The sequence below is a fragment of the Doryrhamphus excisus genome, linkage group LG2 (genome assembly GCF_037039965.1).
Source record: "Doryrhamphus excisus strain RoL-2023G ecotype Guam linkage group LG2, RoL_Dexc_Guam_v1.1, whole genome shotgun sequence".
Lineage (NCBI taxonomy): Eukaryota > Metazoa > Chordata > Actinopteri > Syngnathiformes > Syngnathidae > Doryrhamphus > Doryrhamphus excisus.
In genome coordinates this window covers 19,209,433-19,233,382 of record NC_136358.1, presented here as the reverse complement: position 1 = coordinate 19,233,382, position 23,950 = coordinate 19,209,433, and the positions used below count along the sequence as shown (strand labels likewise).

The 23,950-nt window shown below is 43.6% G+C and overlaps 2 protein-coding genes across 2 annotated transcripts in view; one reads left to right on the top strand and one right to left on the bottom strand.

The window, feature by feature from the left end:
* The window catches only part of snd1 (staphylococcal nuclease and tudor domain containing 1), a 144,138-nt gene that overhangs the window by 46,555 nt on the left and 73,633 nt on the right, over nt 1-23,950 (top strand). The window lies entirely within an intron of this gene.
* On the bottom strand, nt 18,159-23,751 carry lrrc4.1 (leucine rich repeat containing 4.1). Its single transcript, XM_058078019.2, has one exon. The coding sequence runs from the start codon at nt 21,802-21,804 to the stop codon at nt 18,949-18,951; it is 2,856 nt and encodes a 951-aa protein (XP_057934002.2). The 5' UTR covers nt 21,805-23,751; the 3' UTR covers nt 18,159-18,948.

Genomic DNA, 23,950 nt, shown 5'->3' with positions numbered 1-23,950 from the left:
CTGCCACAGACAAAGTTCTTCCATGATGAAGAACTTCACATTCAGACATGTACTGATTGATGGCGGGGGGGGGCACTGCTGGGATCCCCCCCCGTCAGGTTGCATCTCTGCACCTTTAAGATCAATGCTGGAACTGTCGTCTAGTCCAGTCCGTAGTCTTCCTTTGGTTTACCTCTGCCTCCAGTCTCGAGACCAGGGTTGGTCACAGTCTCGAGACTGTGTCCCCCTCCTTAATATTAGCAGTTTATTCTGTTTACTTAGCCCACTCTGTCCCGGGAACTCACTTCTGGTGGGAGTTCAGTGATGAGGAACATAGTTCCAGTTAGTTGCTGAGGCCACTTGACTAAAGAATTCGGACGAATGAATACATTTGGATCCCAAAAATGCCTCCTTGAAACAATCAGACCTCACAATCAATCGACGTACGACTTGAAATGATCGGCAAGGTCAGGGAAACTGCAGTAACACAGCAGTAATACAACAGACACGCATACACAAGAATGCGTACTCATGCGTGAGCGGGAGTCGTACCCAAGTCCAGCGTGGTACCAATAAATCTCCTATTTTGCCTTTTTGCGGATCAGCGGGACGGCATCCGATTTCTCTCCAGCTCCCGTGCACTCGCATCGACTTCCAATGGCGCTTGAATTATCCTGGCGTGAGGCCGATAATGGCGTTTCCTAATGACGTCCGTCCATTTGTTTTCTATGCCGCTTATCCTCACGAGTGTTAACGGTAATGGTAATGGTTTAATTTCATTTGAAGGAAGGAGTAGGAAGAAACAAAGCTTATTAAATCCTACCCCTCCATCTGGTACTTTTACAATCAGTAACTGCTATATTTGTTCACTTCCTGCTTTCCTAATATAGTTAATTGATTTTTTTGTATTTTTTACTTTTTTTGTAAATTTATTTTTCATTCACTTCCTGCTTTCCTAATATAGCTTATTTTTTTATTTTTTACTTTAAAAAATATATATATTTTTTTTCGTTCACTTCCTGCTTTCCTAATATAGTTACATTTTTTTTACTTTTTAAAAATAACAATTATTTTTTGTTCACTTCTTGCTTTCCTAATATAGTTTAATTTTTTACTTTTTTAAAAAAAAATATATATTTTTCGTTCACTTCCTGCTTTCATATGTGTATCTGAGAAAGATGCTGAATAATGCATGCTGTGGTTTCCTGCCCACTGAAACAAGACGGGTGCGGTGGGGAGGGCAGTGAACGGCCCCATGGGTGCCCCCCACCATCACCCACCCACCACACACACACTGTAGTTAAACAAACCGGCGGTGCCGACAGCAGCCTCACATCATAGATTCTTCCCGTTTTATGGCCCCTCGTACGTTTTATAAACGTGGCGTCGACTGAACAGCTTGACCAGTTTGGACGCCACAAGTGTGTAAAGCTTCAAACTAGCATATAAAGGCCTGCTTTTAACATGAAATATCTATAAACCGCCTGCGGGAGATTAATTACAGCCCGTATTGTTAATCTTTCTTTAATCATATTTGTGTTCAACCCAGTTTGTGATGTTGTCGTTGCCGCTTTATGAGCCATTTATCATTCCACCCACTACTGAGGCAATGGTCGTCCCCAACACATGAAAAATGCTCCTGCTGGAAGACGAGCAAGATAACAAAGCAGAAAAACTGCAACTGAGGAAACGCCGTGTTGACCTGAATACTCTTTTTATATATTTGATATATTCATATTATCATTAGAGCTGTCAATCATCAAAAATATTCAATCGCATTGTTGTCCATAATTAACTGAATCAATCAGATAATTTGATATGCAACAACAATAACTATATAAAATTTTATGTAAAGCAGGGGCCTCAAACACGCGGCCCGCGGGCCAAATGTGGCACGCAGGACACTAGTTTGAGGCCCCCGTCTTGATATGACAGTTTAATGTTAGTTTGATATGGATGCTGTATGGTATCATGTACCCAGAAAAAATGATTGTTTGATTAATGTTCATGTTAAAGGTTAAATAACTGTTAATAGTTATCCTCCCTATCCATGTGGAAGTGGTAAGTTTTTGGCTTAAGTTTAAAGGAAATAACTTGAAGGCTGCTGTTTAGGTCGCTAGCTCTCTAGTTTGCGAGTTAGCATGTGTCTCAAGACCCTGCAGTTGCGCAATATGTTGTAAATAAAAAGAGTATAAATGTGACTATAGTCATGTTTTGTCATGTCTACAGGGCTCTAATAATTCATTTTAATCTGAAAAAAATAATTAGTCTACCCACCAACTATATGTGGTTTCTTAAGTTTTTATTATTTGCCGTTTTATTATTATTATTATATTTATTTATTACTAATTATTTTTGATTTATTTACTTTTCATCTTATTTTGTGTAGAAAAATAAAAAGATAAGATATTTGAGAACAGTGGAATGTTTTATCAGAGCTTTTCTTGTAGAAAATTGGAACCAAAGCAAAGTTTTTAAAAAATTTTTGTTTTTAATAAATGCGTTTTTTTTTTTTTTTGGAAAACCTGATGCGGCCCAGTCTCACCCAGACCCTAGCTCCAGTTGCCCCCCAAGTAAATTGAGTTTGAGACCCCTGATGTAAAGGGATATAAATGTTTGAAATACGGGTCATTATTTTATTCCAAAAATAATAAAAAGTCAGAAATCCCACAGTTATTACATGTTTAATGCGAGCAGCGACTTGTCCCACTTTGTTTGACGGTCCTTGAATGCATCTTGCAACTTTGTCCCAAGCTGCACTGTATTTTCCCCCTTTTTCATTCACCTTATAATTGGTTCCGAATTCCCGAAGGTCAGATTTGATGACCTTGAGAGGGCTTGATATGTATATTTGTACGGTGCATGGTACTCTCTGAAGTACAAAGTGCAGGCTCCTACTGGTGGATGGTGTCTCCGTATTCGTGACAAATACGGTCAATTCCATGGCTGTAAGGTATATGCAAACCTTTTTCCCAGCGACTTGCTAGTGCACTGCTAATCGTCTTCAGCCATGATCACATTGACACAAGCCCCCAAGCAGCTGTCCTCGGCTATGCCTGCCGGTACCTAGCAACTCGTAACCCAAATTTTAGCTCGCAGTTCAAAGCAAAAAAAAATAAAATAATTGGAGAGACATCTTTTATTTAAAACCACACTTGTTAGTTGGGACGCTAGCATGCTAAGGTTCATAAATGACAGTTAAGGACCGGCATAGCGCCCCGCCTTCTTATTTCTCTCCGGCAGTGGACGTAAGGTAAGGTAAATCTACTAATATGATTTTCTGCTCAATATTGGGTTCCACCGACGAGGCTCAGACAGGAAGTGACGTGCGTCGTAATGTTACGCATTCGCCTGTTTTTCTACACAAGCGTTACAGATTTAGAGACTTCTGATTGCTGTGATCGGAAAGTTTTTTTTTAATCCAAGTTTTTGTGAATTTATTTGTGCGTCATTGCGGACGCGGCTAGCCCCCTTGAAAAACATCAATTATACACCCTGCAGGCATGACCGGGGCGCCCCGCGTAAATGCATTCATGCCAGCACAGCCAGCGGCGAGATGGATGGTCTTGAATGGAGATGGCGAGATGAGAGGACGGCAAGAGAAACCCGCTTACCGCTTTATTGCCCTCGGCTCGTTTACGAGGATGACCTTGTGCTTATAGAGTGTGTGTGTGTGTGTGTGTGTGTGTGTGTGTGTTGGAATTGCAACTTGTCCACTCCCGAGGAGAGGCTAGTCTGCGAACGGTTGAAAGACGCAGGCACTCGCCGCTCTGGGACCGGCCGAATCCTCTCAGCCTTGTTTTTTTTTTTTTTTTCCACCCCTCTCTCCATCCCCCTTCTCTACCTGAAGGGCACTGCAGTACTCTTCCACGTCAATTAGGGCGAAGGGGATAATGCTTACGCACTGCACCGCACGGCTTACACTAGGTCACTCTTGGTTTTCAACTCATTTGACTCCACTGTCATTGTCGGCGCTATTCTATGTGCGCCGAGGCTACGACGGATTCAGGCCGGGCCGAGGCTGCCGCATGAATACGTTGAAACGCCGGGAAGAGCAGACTTCTTGTGAATGGAATGTCTCCGCTTGTCGACGCTCTCACAAATCTCTTGAAATTCGTACAAAACCAGACGTCCTTCCTTCAGTGCTCATCACTCGTGTTGCTAAGAGATGGCGACAAAAAAAAAAGGGAGAATTCATTTGTCAAGTTGAGTGTTGCTGCGTCATATCGACCCATTTTTATTGAACGTTGGAGCCGGGTGAACTCAATAGCTCAATAGTCCGTTGACATTTGGACCAATTCTGCTCGGGCACTCTGGTCTGTCGTGGAGCCTGGTGTCAAGCATTTGTCATGGAGCTTGTTGCTTATCCTGGAACAAGTCTTCAAGCCGGAGTCTGCTTTTGTGCTGATGATGGGATGTAGAGCACCACGATAGAGTGCACTTTATTGATAATGGCATTTTTTTTTTTTACTATGAAAGGTTTTTTAGTCTACATGCACGTGACTAACATGGCTAGCATGGGCATGAGTTGACGACCGTTCACGGACTCATTCATACCTAATGGCCAACTAACCTAGCATGTTTTTACAATGTGGAGAAACCCACGCATGGGGAGATCATACAAACTCCACTCAAACCAACATGCTAACCGCCTAAAAACGTTCAATTGTCAAAATATGCCATGAATGCTGTCAAAATTTCCTTTATCGTGTGATTAATAGGTTTGTGGTTGCACGGAGGTTGAGTGGTTAGCGCGCAGGCCTCACAGCTCGGAGACCCTAGTTCAATTCCACCCTCGAGTTTGCATGTTCTCCCCGTGCATGCGTGGGTTTTCTCCAGGTACTCCGGTTTCCTCCCACATTCCAAAAACATGCTAGGTTAATTAGCGAATCCAAGTAGTCCATAGGTATGAATGTGAGTGTGAATGGTTGTTTGTCTATATGTGCACTGTGATTGGCTGGCTCGTCCGAAGAATGGCTGTTTGTCGATATGTGCCCTGTGATTGGCTGGCTCACCCGAAGAATGGTTGTTTTTGTCTATGTGCCCTGTGATTGGCTGGCTCGCCCGAAAAATGGCTGTCTATATGTGCCCTGTGATTGGCTGGCTCACCCGAAGAATGGTTGTTTTTGTCTATATGTGCCTGGTGATTGGCTGGCTCGCCCGAAGAATGGTTGTTTTTGTCTATACGTGCCCTGTGATTGGGTGTCTCGCCCGAAGAATGGTTGTCTATATGTGCCCTGTGATTGGCTGGCTCGCCCGAAAAATGGCTGTCTATACGTGCTTTGTGATTGGCTGGCTCACCCGAAGAATGGTTGTTTGTCTATATGTGCTTTGTGATTGGCTGGCTCGCCCGAAAAAAAGGTTGTCTGTATGTGCCCTGTGATTGGCTGGCTCGCCCGAAAAATGGTTTTGTCTATACGTGCCCTGTGATTGGCTGGCTCGCCCGAAGAATGGTTGTTTTTGTCTATATGTGCCCTGTGATTGGGTGTCTCGCCCGGAGAATGGTTGTCTATATGTGCCCTTTGTTTGGCTGGCTCGCCCGAAGAATGGTTGTTTTTGTCTATATGTGCCTGGTGATTGGCTGGCCACCAGTCCAGGGTGTACCCCACGTTTCGCCCAAAGACAGCTGGGATAGGCGAGCATCCAATGAGCATCCATGCTGGTTTTGTAATCCACAGTTTTGGCTAGAGCCAGCACGAAACTGATAGCCTCCATCTTGTTAATTGTTTCCCTGACAACACAGTCAAGTCGGCTGTGATGGTGGTGGCGGGTGGGGGGCGACCTGTTGCTATTTTGGTACCTTCAAAAATACAAAAGCACAGTCAACTTACGTGGGTTTTGCAGTTAATGAATGTCAGCCATGTTTGTTGTTTGCTTGCTTATCAGCCTCCAGCCGCCGTCGTTGGTGCAGACTCCTGCTAACCTACCAACACCTTCCCCCTGTCCTTCCCTCGCCTGTTTTCTTTTGACTTTTATTTTTTATTTTTTATCTCCGCCCGCTATAGCGTCAAAGATAAGAAGAAATATAAAATGAAGTTGCAGAAGATTTTAGGCGGTAATCCTCGACAAGCTTAGCCCAGCATCCCGTCCTCGCTCCCGCGCCCCTCATCCCTCATCCCCATCTCAGCATCTTCCATTTTTCTTTACGCGCCTCGCCAACAAGACGGGGCTATCTCGGCGGGCTGTGTCAGCGATCAGCGCCCTCCCCCCCCCATCCCCCTCCCCTCCAACCTTTTTCTTCTTCTGTGTTTTCCCAGAGGAGAGTCGGGGACATAAAGGGAAGGACAAGCCCGGCAAAATCTTTTTGGAAGAAGTGTCAGGGATTGGGGCTGCGGGGCTTTGAATTGTGACAGATAAAGCTAATGGTAGAAGTGGGCGACTAGACTGGAAAGATGTAGCTTCAGATGACGCCTGGCTATAGAAATGTACCCCCCCCCCCACCCCAACACCACCACCCATTTGGCTGGCTCGGTTCTTGCCTCTGAATGTGGAGGGGAGGTGCCATGAAAGGCTGGCAGGGCCAATGCAGTGGTCTTGAAAGGCTTTTGCTGCCAGCGCAAATCTCTTTAAAGGCTGCGGGGAACGACACCATGCAAATTTACCCCCACCCTCAATTTCAGCACCAAACTTCTTTCATAAAAAACCCCAAAAATAAATGAAATTCTGTATGCTTAAACCGACGTGACGTCGGTCAAAGCATAAATCCATTTGACTTTCTCGTGGTGACGGAGAACTGAGTATTAGGGCGTACTTCCGCAGTTCCGCTCATACCGTGCTTGGGCCCACTTCACACAGAAAGTCCTGCAGGCTTGGCTTGTGTTCGTGCTGCGACACGCCCCCTCCTTTTTGGTACGATTGGAAGAGGTCGGCACGATCCAGCCAAGTCGCGGAATGAACGAACGCCAAGACCTCCTGGCGGGTTCTTACTGATAATCACGATTGATCATAGAAATACGGAAGGGGCCTTGATTTTAGCATCGTTATGTAATGTAATTTGAGCGTAGAAATTTGGTTTATGACAGTTTTTAACATTATTAGAGCCCTGTAGACATGAAACAACACCCCTATAGTTCCTCCTACTAATGAATAATGCATGTAATGACATGCTATGTCACAGTTAGCATTGGGATTGTTGTAGTATCTCAAATGTAATGTAATTTGAGCATAGAATTTGGTTTATGACAGTTTTAACATTATTAGAGCCCTGTAGACATGAAACAACACCCCTTTAGTCCCCTCTACTACTGAATGATGCACGTAATGACATGCTGTGTCACAGTTAGCATTGAGATTGTTCTAGTATCTCAAATGTAGTTTAATTTGAGCATAGAAATTTGGTTTATGACAGTTTAACATTAGAGCCCTGTAGACACAAAACAACACCCCTATAGTCCCTTCTATGACTGAATAATGCATGTAATGACATGCTATGTCACAGTTAGCATTGGGATTGTTGTAGTATCTCAAATGTAATGTAATTTGAGCATGGAAATTTGGTTTATGACAGTTTTTTAAACATTATTAGAGCCCTGTAGACACAAAACAACACCCCTATAGTCCCTTCTATGACTGAATAATGCATGTAATGACATGCTATGTCACAGTTAGCATTGGGATTGTTGTAGTATCTCAAATGTAATGTAATTTGAGCATAGAAATTTGGTTTATGACAGTTTTTTAAACATTATTAGAGCCCTGTAGACACAAAACACCCCTATAGTCCCCTCTACTACTGAATAATGCATGTAATGACATGCTATGTCACAGTTAGCATTGGGATTGTTGTAGTATCTCAAATGTAATGTAATTTGAGCATAGAAATTTGGTTTATGACAGTTTTTTAACATTATTAGAGCCTTGTAGACACAAAACAACACCCCTATAGTCCCCTCTACGACTGAATAATGCATGTAATGACATGCTATGTCACAGTTAGCATTAGGATTGTCGTAGTATCTCAAATGTAATGTAATTTGAGCATAGAAATTTGGTTTAGGACAGTTTTTAACATGATTAGAGCCCTGTAGACACAAAACAACACCCCTATAGTCCCTTCTACGACTGAATAATGCACGTAATGACATGCTATGTCACAGTTAGCATTGGGATTGTTGTAGTATCTCAAATGTAATGTAATTTGAGCATAGAAATTTGGTTTATGACAGTTTTTTTAACATTATTAGAGCCCTGTAGACATGAAACAACCCCCTATAGTCCCCTCTACACATGTCCAAAAGGAGTAGGAAGAAGCAAAGCTTATTAAATCCTACCCCTCCATCTGGTACTTTTACAATAAGTAACTGTTACATTTGTTCACTTCCTGCTTTCCTAATATAGTTTAAGGTATAGGTATAGATAATTATTGTGCATCCCGACAAAACATGTTTTATAGCTTTATAAAATTACATTTGTTGTTCATTTCTGCTTTTTTACTTTCTTCTTGTAATTAGGATTATGATCACAATGCCACATTTGCCACATGTAATTATTATAAATTACATTTTTAATTAATTTTATCTTTGTAATAAGCATTGGGATGATAAAAAAGGTCACTAAATAGCCCCCAGGCCTCATGCTGGACACACCCAAAGAAAACTAACATTTACACCAAACCAGTTTGGGCGTGCTTCTTCAATTTTGCACACAGTAAAAGCTCTTCAATCCTGGCTTCCATACATTTTGACACCACCGCACCATATTGTCGGTCTGTCATTCTTAATACACACACACGCAAACACACACACACATTTGGCTGAGAAGCGACACTCAAAACACACATGGCGTTATTATCTCCTGGAACAATACTAATGGATGTGCTGTGAGCAAACAGTTTGTCTCTAAGCTCGCCAACCAAGTGGGAGGCAGAGCACTTGCCAAGTCTCTCTCCTGTGTTACCCCCGCCCCCGCCCACCACACCCCACCTCGACGCTTCCGTGTCTCTCTCTCTATACGATCATCTACCTCGTAGCGCCAATAGGGAGCTAGCAATCGCTTCAGGACAAACCCAAAGTGGGTGTGGCTTAAAGACACGGCTAGTCCTAGCCGGTCATCTAGGGCAGGGGTCTCAAACTCAATTTACCGGGGGGCCACTGGAGCTAGGGTCTGGGCGAGGCTGGGCCGCATCAGGTTTTCAAAAAAAACAAACAAAAAAAAACGCATTTATTAAAAACAGAAAAATGAATAAACTTTGCTTTGGTTCCGATTTTCTACAATAAAAGCTCTGATAAAACATTCCACTGTTCTCAAATATCTTACTTTTTATTTTTCTACACAAAATAAGATGAATAATAAATAAACAAATCAAGAATAAAGAAAATCAATCAGTAATAAATGAATAAATATAATTATAATAATAAAACGTCAAATAATAAAAACTTAAGAAACCACATATAGTTGGTGGGTAGACAAATTTTTTTTTCAGATTAAAATGAACAAAGCATTATTAGAGCTCTGTAGACATGACAAAACATAGTCACATTTATACTCTTTATTTATTTATTTTATTTGTATTATATTATATTTATATATCCACACGGATAGGGAGGATAACTATTAAGTTATTTAACCTTTAACATGAACATTAATCAAACGGAATAATTTTTTCTGGGTACATGATACCATACAGCATCCATATCAAACTAACATTAAACTTTCATATCAAGACGGGGACCTCAAACTAGCGTCCTGCGTGCCACATTTGGCCCGCGGGACGCGTGTTTGAGACCCCTGCTTTACCTAAAATTTAATATCAAACTAACATTAAACTTTCATATCAAGGTGGGGGCCTCAAACTAGTGTCCTGTGGGCCACATTTGGGCCGCGGGCCGCATGTTTGAGACCTCCTGATCTAGGGACTTCAGGCGTCGTTTTAACTGATGTGACAACACAGGACCGCAAATTGGCACCTTTTGGTTCAATTAGCTGTGACTATTCCCGACGGGCTCTTTATTAAAATTCATCACAAGACCCTCCAAAAACGGAATAAAACAAATCCTGCAACTCCCTCCCCGAAACATAAGCACCCATTTGTCCAGATCTTTACGGATTAGTTTCATTGAGATTGTGTCGGGAAATTTAATTGACTCCCTCCCGGTCTTTCTTCACATTTCTATTAGCCGGCTTTAAGGCGGCCAACTATTTTTCTTTGGTGTGCTCATTTTGGAAGTCCCTTTGTGCTTTGGAAAAGATCTTCCCAAGTAAAACATTTTTTTTTTGTCTAGGCGGGAAGATGGTGCTCTGGCTCTCTCGGCTTTGTTGTTTTGTTTTTTTTTTTTTAGTTTGTCCGTCATTTCATATGCAGACACACACCACTTGGGTTCCCTCAGACTAAAATACCCTAAATGAAATTGGCTGTGATGCACTCGGAGTTGCTGTCAACTTGTTAAAGTCCGCTTAAGTGGATGTTCCAGGACCACCAGCGAAGGGGGGGGGCAAATCCGCCAGTAATTGATACGCCCTTAACGAGGCCTATTTTCCACACACGGCTAGCTTCATGTTGTTATTCTTCACTTTTTGGACAAACGTGTGATAAAAGTGACTCTTGTACTTATTTCATTACACCCGGAATCCTACCCTTCTCTCCTTAATTGCCGTTGTTCACACCTTAAGCATGTCTCACATACAAGTATGAAATGTGTAGTGGTGGAAAAGCATCCATGGACAGTGTTGCTAGCCACAGCCGTGGGGCGTTCAAGGACCGTCCAACAAAGTGCAAAGTCACAAACGCACAAAAATTGTGCGCTTGCGATTTATAAATTACCGACTTGTGGCGAATGCTGTATGTTTTTCAGCGGAAAAATATATATTTTTAAAAACCAAAACTCTGTATAAACAGTTATCCCTCATTTATCACGGCTAATTGGTTACAGACCAATTTGTAGTTTGAGCATAGAAATTCGCATTATGACAGTTTTTAACATTATTAGAGCCCTGTAGACATGAAACATCCCTATAGTTCCTCCTACTACTGAATAATGCATGTAATGACATGCTATGTCACAGTTAGCATTGTGATTGTTGTAGTATCTCGAATGTAATGTAATTTGAGCATAGAAATTTGGTTTATGACAGTTTTAACATTATTAGAGCCCTGTAGACATGAACCAACACCCCTATAGTCCCTCCTACTAATGAATAATGCATGTAATGACATGCTATGTCACAGTTAGCATTGTGATTGTTGTAGTATCTCGAATGTAATGTAATTTGAGCATAGAAATTTGGTTTATGACAGTTTTTAACATTATTAGAGCCCTGTAGACATGAAACACCCCTATAGTCCCTCCTACTAATGAATAATGCATGTAATGAAATGCTATGTCACAGTTAGCATTGGGATTGTTGTAGTATCTCAAATGTAATGTAATTTGAGCATAGAAATTTGGTTTATGACAGTTTTTAACATTATTAGAGCCCTGTAGACATGAAACAACACCCCTATAGTTCCTTCTACTACTGAATAATGCATGTAATGACATGTTACGTCACACTTAGCATTCGGATTGTTGTATCTCAAATATAATGTGAATATCTCAGGTTGGTTCGGTAATTTGTTAGCCGTTCTTTTTGCCGGCTTTCTTCAACGTCAAACAGAATTCAAGGGGAACCATTTTATCATCCCAATTCCACCCCACTGCACACACACGCACCCCCACCCAAATGCCCCCAGCCTCTCCTTGCGGAGAAAAGATGAAATCCCCCACCACTTATCTGAAACTTTCCCGGCTTAGTTGACAGAGAAGCAATCTCCTTATTCCTTCCCTTTTTTGTGGAAGGTAAATAGAAAGAAGTTGAAGAGCCTGTCTGGTTGTGCACACAATCGTCATTGTTGGTGGCGTTTGCATGCAAACATGCTTTAATTAGTTGCACACGCAATGTTGTTTGAACTACTTTCAGTTTTTTTTAATGGCTGCAGGCAACTGTTGCAGGAAAAACGACCTGCATAATTGAAAATGTGCCATCATTTTTTATGCCATCTTGTATTTTTTTTATGCTAGTGATAATTATTTCTGTAAAAAAAATGTAAACTTTACAGCCAATAACTTTTCTTATTGTGTACTTTTCTTTTCTTTAAATGTAGTTAACTTTACAAGCTAACATTTTTTTTCCGTCTTTGCATCTTAATCTTGTATGTTTACAAACACCCCCGCGGCCTCTCCAATGCATATATATGCTCTCTGCAGATGCGATTTACGGCGCAAACCGGTCCCCTCAGCCTGGCGGACGGTGTCGTAAAAGAGGCGAGGCCGGAAATAAAAAAAAAAAAAAAAAAAAAGCAAGGCTTCTATCGTCTCCGGTGGCCACGAAAAAGGCCGGGATGTTTTTCACCTGTGAAAGGAGGATAATAAAGCGTACCTCACGGGGCGTTAACACACTCCACTGGTGGCAAAAATAGCTTGACTTTGCTGCTTTAACTGGCCATGACTAAATCAACTTTTTTTTTAATGGCATGGGAGAACCTCACTCAATATTCCGAACCCCTATTTCCATGCCAGCATACCAGGAGTGGTCCGTAGTATGCATGTAGCACAACATTCCCAAAGCTAACTAATCATCATTGAATATGAGCCATTAGGCGAAAATCTTTACATTTTAAAGTAAATACTATGTTTTTTTTGTTTTATTTTTGCCTAACTGAAGCATTTTCCTACATAAAATTGATATTTAAAGTTATTCAAGGTATTCAGAAGACTCCTTCAAAGATGTGATATATCCAGTATTGGGGATTTTGTCTGAGACACACAAGCACCAGACTTTAGGCACACAATAGGTACAGTAACCCTAAACATGGCGGTATAACCCATGCTTACCACTCAACTCTGAACCCTTGACCTCACTTCCTGTCCACCCCCGACGCAGTTCCCCAAGACCAGAACACTGTACAGCAGCACACACAAGTAATACTGTATTGCCTTCTTGAGACACAATGGAGTGTAACAGCCTCTGCTGGTTGGAGGTCTTAGGAATGGAATAGTTTTCTTTTGTTGACTAACCTTCAACATGTCTTGTTCAAAGCAAATGGAATTCACAACAACAGTAGATATTGTTAGGAATTCAATATATATTTAATGTGCTGAATCTCAACGCAGAGGGAAAAACATACCATTCCCTAACAATATAGTTCCCATCTGCTGAATCTCAACGCAGAGGGAAAAACATACCATTCCTAACAATGTAGTTCCCATCTGCTGAATCTCAAAGCAGCGGTAACATATTCCATTCCTATTTTACCTCTGCTTTGAACAAGACACGTCGGAAGAGTTGTTGACCGCAGAGGGAAAAACATACCATTCCTAACAATATAGTTCCCATCTGTTGAATCTCAATGCAGAGGGAAAAACATACCATTCCTAACAATATAGTTCCCATCTGCTGAATCTCAAAGCGGCGGTAACATTCCATTCCTATTTTACCTCTGCTTTGAACAAGACACGTCGGAAGAGTTGTTGACAGCAGAGGGCAAATATTCCATTCCTAACAAGCAATTAGTGCTATTCTATTCTTAAAGTCCCAAAGATGGACTGGGGGCTCGCGATCGACAGGTTGGGCACCCCTGCCTATACCATGTTGACTTTTTTATGGCTGGAAATGAATGAATTAATGAATTTGTGGCACCCCTACGGGTTGCGGTCATTTTTTTTTCGGAAGACATGCTAGCATACATGTAATATCCTCAGACTCCTGGACACTTGGTTGGACACATGTCAAACGTTACAGGAAGTTACAGGAAACCTTGATCTGTGCGAGAAATTTCAAGGCAGTGTGGTTTGTGGGGGTTGCTTGTTCGTCACCCTCTCGGTGGGAGGGGGCGCTCATGTAAGAAGGCATTCTCTATTCTATTCTTACAGTCCCAAAGATGGACTGGGGGCTCGCGATCGACAGGTTGGGGACCCCTGACTTTGACTTGTTGACTTTTTTATGGCTGGAAATGAAAGAATGAATTTGTGGCGCCCCCTATGGGTTGCGGTAAATTTTTTTTTTTTTGGAAGACATGCTAGCATACATTTAATATCCTCAGTTAGACTCCTGGACACTTGGTTGGACACATGTTACAGGTGCCTTGATCTGTGCGAGAAATTTCAAGTCTGTGTGGTTTGTGGGGGTTGTAATCATTTATCCAACAACATATAACGCTACGTATTTTCACCCCGACTCTCGACGCTCCGGCGCACGAGGGGCTGAATTAGCGCGGCCATTATAAAAGCCCTCAGTGGAGCAAAAGGCCTGTTTGTCTCCTCTTTCTCTCTGGCCCTGACTCATGTTGACTCACCAGGCAAAGACGCTCGCAGGCCCGCTCAGAATAGCCTGCTGCAACTAGCAGACCGGCCATGCAGCAGCAGCGGATGCGCACTCGCCATTAAACATCGTTTGCAGCGTCGGCCGTTGTCACGCCAGTTCAAGATGCCCGGGTTATTGAGAGGCGCCTGTATGAAAACATGCAACACGGGGGGGGGGGATTTATGTTTGTTTTTTCCACCATCGGAGGGCTCTGACCTGTAAAAACGGAGTGTCGTTGCATTTGTAGCCAGTAATTGTCGGCGTTTGTGACGCCCTCGCCCCCCTCCCCGTCCTCCTGTCCACAGTCTTAACTGCTCCCAGTGGTCCTGTCCATTACCGGTACCGGTCCCGCGCCCCTCACCCCCCTTCCATCATCACGGCCACATGGCCCTGGCGTTCATATCCCGCCTTCCATCTGTAGCTGGCAGTCTTGCATCACGTTTGCGCCGCTTACTGCCCTTTTTTTTGTCCCTCTGCTGCACCTGCTCTTTTACCTAATTTCATTTTAATAATAATAATAATAATCACCTATTTGGGATTTTTTACCTTCCTGGCTCTTTCTGAATAGCCGCACATCCTTTTCTGCTTTCATAACACGACGGTCTAATAAAGCAGCCGCTCAATGGAAAAAGCTGAGAGAGGAGGAAGCGACGAGGCTCAGCGTTTCCCAAGGAGACGTGCCCTTCAGTATGGGTCGAGCTGATTGGCTGACGGATGACCCCCCGCGGCCACGTTGCCTGATTAGTGTGACGGGGAGCCTTTTTATAGCACAGCGCCCACGATCATGGACCCTCGCTGGTGACCACCGCCTCATTTGTTATGCATGTTTCCTATTCACCCCCGCATACAAGACGACCCCTCATAAGACAAAATGAGTCTTATTTTTCATGAATTATTTTTCCTGGCTTATGACTATATAGTCGTCTTCTTGGATCAATCAGATTTTTATTGAAAGACAGTTTAGCTCACATGAAAGGCAAAGTTAAGCTTGTCTTATATTCTGCTATTTGTATCAACATGCTACATTCTCTTTACATTGTCTTCTTGCTCTTTGCTATATTTACAATATGACTTGGTCAAATGCATGTATTTATTTGATAACATTATGATTATTAGAAATATATTTATACATATATATTTAATAATATTAAACAATTTTATTTATCACATTTTATTCACAATTTTTACGTTTATCAAAATATTTTATATATTGGTTTTAAAATAACATACTTATTGATAAAAAGTACATTACTGTATAATTTTGTAATTTTAATAGTACAAGATTTGAAATATTTTTTGACATTATTTATGAAAATATATATATTTTTAACTCCTGTATATTTGGTACATTGAAAAAAATAATATACTCCTAATGTAAAAAATTGCATTTATACACTTTTATACACTTTTTTATTACATGTTTAAATAATATCATATATGTATAAGTTATTGAGTGTAACATTTTAACTTTTTGCTGTATTTATTTGATAACATTAAGATTATTATAAATATATTTATACATATATATTTACTATATTTACTAATATTAAACAAATATCAATTGTATCATTTTATTTACTATTTTTACATTCATCAAAATATTTTATATATTCGTTTTAAAATAACATACTTATTGATTAAAAATACTTTACTGTATAATTTTATAATTTTAATAGTACAAGATTTAAAATATTTTTTTTAATTATTTATGAAAATATATATATTTTTAACTCCTGTATATTTGGTACATTGAAAAAAATATACTCCTAATGTAAAAAATTGCATTTATACACTTTTATACACTTTTTTATTACATGTTTAAATAATATAATATATGTATAAGTTATTGAGTGTAACATTTTAACTTTTTGCTGTATTTATTTAACATTAAAATTATTATAAATATATTTATACATAGTATATATTTACTATATTTACTAATATTAAACAAATATCAATTGTATCATTTTATTCACTATTTTTACATTCATCAAAATATTTTATATATTGGTTTTAAAATAACATACTTATTGATTAAAAAATACTTTACTTTTGGCTGTACTTTACTTTTATAATTTTAATAGTACAAGATTTAAAATATTTTTTTACATTATTTATGAAAATATATATATTTTTAACTCCTGTATATTTGGTACATTGAAAAAAATATACTCCTAATGTAAAAAATTGCATTTATACACTTTTATACACTTCGGTGTATTTTTGTATATTTTTTATATACATTTTGATATTTAATCTTAAAAACAATGTTTATGAAAATTACTTTATTGTATAAATTTTTTATTACACGTTTAAATATTATATATGTTATTGTAATTTAACTTTTTGCTGTCATTTTCCCATTTTTGCTTCTCAAACGATTAAATTTTCACAATGCGGTACAAGCTGATTAAAAATAATGGCACCCGGGCCGCACTTTGGACACACCTTGTGGCACCTTTGCGATACCATAATAACACAAATTCTCACAATTGGCCACAAACCAAAAAACACCTCTCTAGCTTTGTTACTCCAATTCCATACTCGGGGAGAGACTCCAGGTGCTTTGATGCTTGTTGTTCTTAAAACAAGCCAAGCAGTTTTATGTGCGCTTCAAATCGAACCGCGATTACGTCGTCGTCATGTGACGCACACGCATGTCACGTGTCATCGCTTTTTGTCAGGCCCTCATTTGTGACACGGTCTTACGACGAAGAGGGCCGATTGTGTCAGAAATGAAGAATTCCCGGTTAACGGGCGAGACCTGAACGCATTTGTCACCCTAAAAAAAATCCCCCCCCCCCCGCCATGCTGATTGATGAAGGCACAACATCTGGCAGAGCAATGAAAAGTGAAATGAGGATCTATATGTTTCTGGTAAAGTGCAAGATGAGGCGTTTCACAAAGTCCGTATTTCACCTGAACTCATCATTTTTTTTTTTTTTCACTGAAATCACTGGCGCCCTGAACGTTTCAGCCTTTTGCTTTTCTTTCTTCATTCATTCATTCATTTTCTACCGCTTATCCTCACAAGGGTCACAAGGGGGGGTGCTGGAGCCTATCCCAGCTGTCTTCGGGTGAGAGCACTGGTGGCCAGCCAATCACAGGGCACATATAGACAAACAACCATTCACACTCACATTCATACCTATGGACAATTTGGAGTGGCTAATTAACCTAGCATGTTTTTGGAATGTGGGAGGAAACCGGAGTACCCAGAAAAAAAACCCACGCATGCACGGGGAGAACATGCAAACTCCACATGGTGGAATTGAACTCGGGTCTCTTAGCTGTGAGGTCTGAGCGCTAACCACTTGACCGCCGTGCCGCCTGTTTTTCTTTAAAAAAAAAAAAATTTACCTTCCATTGCAATGCACGAGGAGAACATGTAAACTCCACACAGAGATGACAGAGTGGAATTGAACCTGGGTCTCTTAGCTGTGAGGCCTGCGCGCTAACCACTCGATCACCGTGCAGCCAATGAAAGAACATCACGAGGGTCGCGGGGGGTGCTGGAGCATATCCCAGCTGTCTTCTTGGGGCGAGAGGCAGGGTACACCCTGGACTGGTGGCCAGCCAATCACAGGGCACATATAGACAAACAACCATTCACACTCACATTCGTACCTATGGACAATTTGGAGTCGCTAATTAACCTAGCATGTTTTTTTGGAATGTGGGAGGAAACCGGAGTACCCGGAGAAAACCCACACATGCACGGGGAGAACATGCAAACTCCACATGGTGGAATTGAATTCTGGTCTGGTAGCTGTGAGGTCTGAGCGCTAACCACTTGACCACCGTGCCGCCTGTTTTTTTTTGTTTTTTTTTAACCTTCCATTGCAATGCATATGTTCTATCAATAAACGCCCTTTTAGCACCCCCCCTCCTCATGTGATGATGGCGGACGCCGCGCCGTTATTCACCGTGTCGGACTGCTTCAGCGCACACACGGTTAAAAAAAAAAAAAGGCTCACCGCAGCATCTTGCTGCAGTATCTACAGCAACTGGCTGATCTTTACAGTACAGAATGTACACACCAGGCCAACTATAGAAAAAAAAATCCACGTCTCTCTAAGACTTATGGTTTTTTTTTCCTCCAAAAAGAAATCTTTTATTGCATTTATAACATTTGGCACAGTACAAATTCTTGGTGCTTTTTATAAGATAAACCTGTAAAGATCAACACTGACCTTTTTTGTTGTTGTTAAAGAGACCCTTTCTGTATAAATAAATCTCTTCTCACTGCATTCTCTTTAGCAGAGTGTAAAAATCACACAGAATGCCCCCCCCAAACCCCCACCCCCACCCCCGTTTTTTTTTTCTCTCTCTCTTGAAAACAACACTACCCTCATTTGTCAAAGTCAAGACAGCTTCTTAAACAACGTATTATTTTAAATAGAAGTTACAAGTTAGAAAATAGTTTCATTTTCTTTTTAATATATGTTTCTCTGTCACCAGCCCATGGTAGTTTGTGTCCATATATACAGTATATATATACATATATATATATATGTATATATATATATATATGTATATTTATAAGCATGTACAACATCAGTCTCTGCTCTCTGTACAAAATAGTCACCTCTCTTTGTTTTCATTGTGCATTCTATTGCGTGATTCAAGAGGGTCGGGGTGCGGACTGGGGGCAATGGTAGGGGTTTCAGGGAGGGGGGTGGTCTAAGCCGTTTAAATCTGAGTCTCCTGTACTTTCTCCTTGGTGTGAGTTTTTATGACAAAAGGCTCAGCCATGGCCGTGATGGTGCTAGGCAAGGTTCGAGGCAAAGAATTCCCGACATTGTTCTCGGTCCATTTGGCCCCGTGGCCCGTTGGTTTGTAGGTGTTGTATTTGGGCTTCAGGGTGCTGAAGTCCATCCTGTGGGGACTGTAGTCCACCTTGTGCGGACTGTAATCCGTTCTGGGTCTCTGGCTGCGGGGACTGAATTCCGATTTAAAGGCGGTGAAATCTGCTTTCTGTGGGCTGAAGTCCGTCTTGAAAGCGCTGTAGTCGTTTGCAGATTTATGGGGGGCGTAGGGGTCCTTGGGTCTGTAGTTGCCGTCGGGCTTGCTTTTCTGGACACTGTAGTCCGGTTTGGGTCTGGGTTGAGTACTGTAGCCAGGCTTGAATGGGCTGTAATCCGGTTTCGACCTCGGATGAGTTCCAAAGTCGTGCTTGAATGGACTGTACTCCACTTTCTGTTTCTGCTGAGTGTTGTAGTCTGATCTTAACGGACTGTACTCGTGTTTGGACTTGGGTTGGGTATTATAATCTCTCTTGAAGGGGCTGAAGTCTGTTTTTTGCCGCGGATGAGTGCTGTAGTCTTCTTTGAAAGGACTGTACTCTGTCCGGCTTTTTGGGTGAGTTCCAAAGTCTGCTTTGAACGGACTGTATTCCGCTTTCGGTTTGTGAGTGTTAAAGTCCTGCCTGAAGGGACTGTAGTCGAGCTTAGGCCTGTGTAGGCTAAAGTCCGGCGTAGATTTATGAGTGTGACCACTGTGGAAGTCCATGTTGGGCTTGTACGTTGTGTACTCGGCTTTGGGTTTGTGGAAGGTGAAATCAGGCTGAGGTTTGTATTCGGCCTTGGGTTTGTGAAAGCTGTAGTCGGCCTTGTGGCTGAGAAAGTCCAGTTTATGGATGCTGTTGTGGTCTCGAATTTCAGGCAAGGTGAGCGCAGTCTCTTGAGCCGCCGACGCTGGTGGTGGCAGGTCCTCCTCGTCCACTTGGATGATCTCCACCGTGCGAGCAGCCGCCACTGTGCTCCTCTGCTGGTGGCGCTTCCTCAGCTTGTAGAAAGCAATGAGCATCACGGCAGCCATTAGCGTCACGGCCACAAAGCAGCCTATTATGATCTTTGTGGTTTTCATCACCTCATCCAGACTTGGGCCGGACTTGCCAGGCTTGCCAGTGGCTCCTTTGAGTCCTGGAACTGCAGACGGCTTTGCAGCGCCCGGCGGGCTGTCGGTGCTTTGCAGCAACACGGTCGGCGTGGAGATGAACACCGGCTGAAAGACTGAAGGTGAGGCAGTTGTGGTGGTGGATCCAAGACCCAGGCCTCCTCCAGCGACGCCGGCCACTCCGGTGGCTGCAGATGTGGTTGTGGTGGTTTTTGGCTTGGGCATCTCTTTCGTCGGCCCCAAGACCTCCACCGTCACGGTCGTGAAGTAGCTCAAGTTGGACGTGTTGAGCTCGGCGGCGCTCACGTTGAGGTAGGCCGAAGCGTTGGAGTTGCCGGCCGCGTTGGATACCATGCAGGTGTAAGTGCCCGTATCGGCAGCCAGAACATTCGAGAAATTTAGGGTGCCGTCGTTGAGTACCGATATCCTCAGGTGACCGGTGGCATGGGTCAAGACGGTCCCGTTCGGTAGGAGCCAGCGTACTGATGACATCTGAGCCGTGCGACACCGAAGCTCCGTGACTCTCCCCGCCGAGATGTTAAAGTCTCTTGGAGCGTCGGCGATGAACGGGGCGGAACACTGGGTCGCAGCGCCCTCGCCTCGGTCCACCTCAACCAGCTGCCGACCCCTCATGTTGGCAGGCGAGTGGCAGCGTCCACAGCAAGTGGAGTTGGTGGGGATGTACTCCCTTAGCCAGCGGGCTAACCACACAGAGTCGCAGCCGCAGTTCCAAGGGTTGTGGTGGAGGTGGAGCTCCACAAGGTACTTGAGCGGGGCGAACAGGTCATGTGGCACGGCGCTCAGGTTGTTGTGGGCCAGATTGAGCTCCACCAATGACGACAAGTCATCAAAGGCATTGCGTTCGATCACGGTTATCTGCGAGTTCATCACCCATAGCTTTTTCAGTGAGTTCAGACCTTTAAAGGAGCTGGGCTTAATCACCGGGAAGTGATTTTCCGAGATCTCCAGCTCCTCCAGGCCCTTGAGGGGACTCAGGTTTGGCATGTCCCCCCTTATTTTGCACATACCCAAGTTGAGGTACTTGAGATTTTGTAGGCCTTCAAAAGCTCCTTCTGAGATGTACTCCAGTTTCCGCAACTCTCCAAGGTCTAGTCGCATCAGGGAGGGCACTCTGTTGAAGGCGTAGGAGGGAATGCTCTCAATGGGGTTGTTCCTCAGCCATAGTTCTCTTAGCTTAGACAGGTACTCGAAGGCCCCACTGGGTACCACCGTCAGACGGTTGTCAAACAGCTCCAGAGTATTGAGGCTGGTAAGTCCGTTAAACGCGCCCACCTCAATCTGCCGAATGGCGTTGCGCCCGAGCTGGAGCACCTCGAGGTGGTGCAGGTGGCGGAACGAGTCCGCCTGCACCGCCTCGATGGCGTTTTCCATCAGATTGAGGTGTCGCGTGTTGGCCGGGATGCCCGGGGGCACGCGAGTGAGGCCCCGCCGCGTGCACACCACCTTCCCCTGCTGACTACTGCAAGAGCACTGAGGGGGGCAGCCCTGGGGTCCTTGAGAGACCGCCGCCCCCAAGGCCAGGGAGGCGCTGCTCCATGCTCGTGCCATGAAGAACACTACACAGAGTAGGGCGGCTTTCCTGGCACGATGCACAGCTACCCTCCCCAGGAGACTCATGATGTGGCACATTCATAATTCAGCATCATCTGGGGGGCCGGATGGGGGTGTGTGTCGGGGTGGTGTGTGGGGGGGGGGGCAGGGAGATTAGATGCTCGACTGGCTTTAGTGTCACAAGGACAGGAGTTAAAAAGGTTAAAGAAACTGAAGACGCAACGAGGACATAATGTGGCTCCTTTAGTTAACACTTTACGTGCTCAGGGGAGAGGGGGGCCGAGTCGGGGGGGCCGGCTCCTCTGAAATGTGTATGAGAAGGACATGGTGGTAAATTAAGCAACCAAAAGCCATCATCACAAGACACAAGGAGAGCAGGTAGGCTTGCAGAGAGAGGTTGAAACACTCGACACCTACCTCAAGTTAACAATACAGGAGATCTAAAGCTTCTCTCCTTTTTTTTTGTTTTTTTGCAACCACAAAAGCCGACGTATATCCCACGAGCGGCAAAGAATGCCTTTTAATAAGTGCCCTTTTTGGAAAAAGAGAGCTAAACCAAGGTGAGCCCTTTTTTTTTTGTAAATCCATACATCCAATCCGAAAGAGTCGTAGGCCGCCCGTGTACGACGAGTGTTTGTCTCTTGATCAACAAGAAGAAAAAAAGCTCGGACGTAGGAATCCACTCAGGCTCCCGGGGAAGCGGCGCTCCGATGCTGCCGTCTCACAGTCGGCTCCTCTCGCTTGTCCTTGGAATCCGACAGTTGATCCCCCGGATAGACACCGTATCCGGGTTTCCATAGCAGCACACAACCAACACGTGTGCTCGCTTCGTCTTTTTTGGATTTTGGGGCACAATCAAGACGTCCTTTCGGGTCTTCTTTGCCTTTTGTTGTTTGCGGCGCTTCCAAAAAAGAGAGTGACAATCCAGGGGGGTTAAAAAAAAAAGAGCCTCCCCCCTCCTCGTCTTTGTATTCCTGTGTCCACTTTTCAGTGGTCAATCATTTGGCAGCTTGGTCAGATCTCTCCTGCAGCCCCCCCTTCTCAATGTGGCGTCGTGTCCTCTTCTCCGGGGGTTTTTTTTTTCCTCCCTTCCGCTTTTCTTGTCTTTTCCTGCAGCAGCAGGGGGGGTGGTGGTGGTCGCAAAGAATCGGCAGCTCCAGACTTTTTTTTTTTTTGCTATGTGTTGTCCGTCCCTAACCTCGTCGTCCCCCCTCGAGCCCGGCGCACACTGCGACCCACCGTGCGGCAAATCACCGACTCGCGCTCACCATCCCTGTGAAGCGCACACAGCAGCAGCTGCAGCCTGCCTCCCGCGCACTTCCCAATAATCAGTCAATTTCTTCAGAGAGGGTGGGGGGGGGGTGAAAGAAGGAGAGGAGTGGTGGTGGTGTTGTAGCTGGGTTGATTGTGGGGGGGGGGTTAAAGAGGGAGAGGAGGGGTGGTGCGCAGTTTCTTTCCTCTCTGTCGTCTTGCTTGCTTTCCAGTCCTCTTTTTTTTTTTCTTCTTCTTCTTCTTCTTTCTTGAACCCCCCCGCCTCTCCTGGTGTGGTGATCAGTGCCTCCTCTCTCCGATGCGGCGTCTGACCGGGGAGAGAGCAAGACAGGGAAGGCGAGCGCGGCTCACAGGCGTGACGTTAACAGTAGCGTCGATGTGGAAAGGATCCGTTGTAGCAGCTAAAGAGAGAGGGAGAACGAGTGCTCGCTCGCTCACTCTCTCTCTCTCTTTTCTCTCTCTCTCTTTCTCTCCAGTGTTTGCTCTGCAGTGTCCTGAGGTAGTTGGGTGAGCTCAGAGCACTCAGACCTTTTTTTTTTTTAAGAGAGTTTCAGAAACTCCCACTGTACCATTTTTAAATGTTCTGTGGCTTGGCTTAAGGGAATGGGGAGACGGTCCTTAAATAAAATAAAAAAAAGCAAAAACACTCATGAGTCAAGCATGGCGGGAACAAATTGATTTCCTCCTTGCTCCCTCACCGTTCATGTTTTGTCCTCCAGTGGAGAATGAGAGGAACATGAATGGAGTGCTGACGCATTCCACCTTCACTGATGTCCCCCCCCACCCCACCCCCCACGCCCCCTCCACACTGCTCACCCTTCAACTGTCACTGTGTCAAGTCTTATTCTGGCAGTCAGCCATGATTGGTTGTATTTTTTTGCTGAAGTTGAGGTTCATTCATTCATTCATTCATTTTCTACCGCTTTTTCCTCATGAGGGTCGCGGGGGGTGC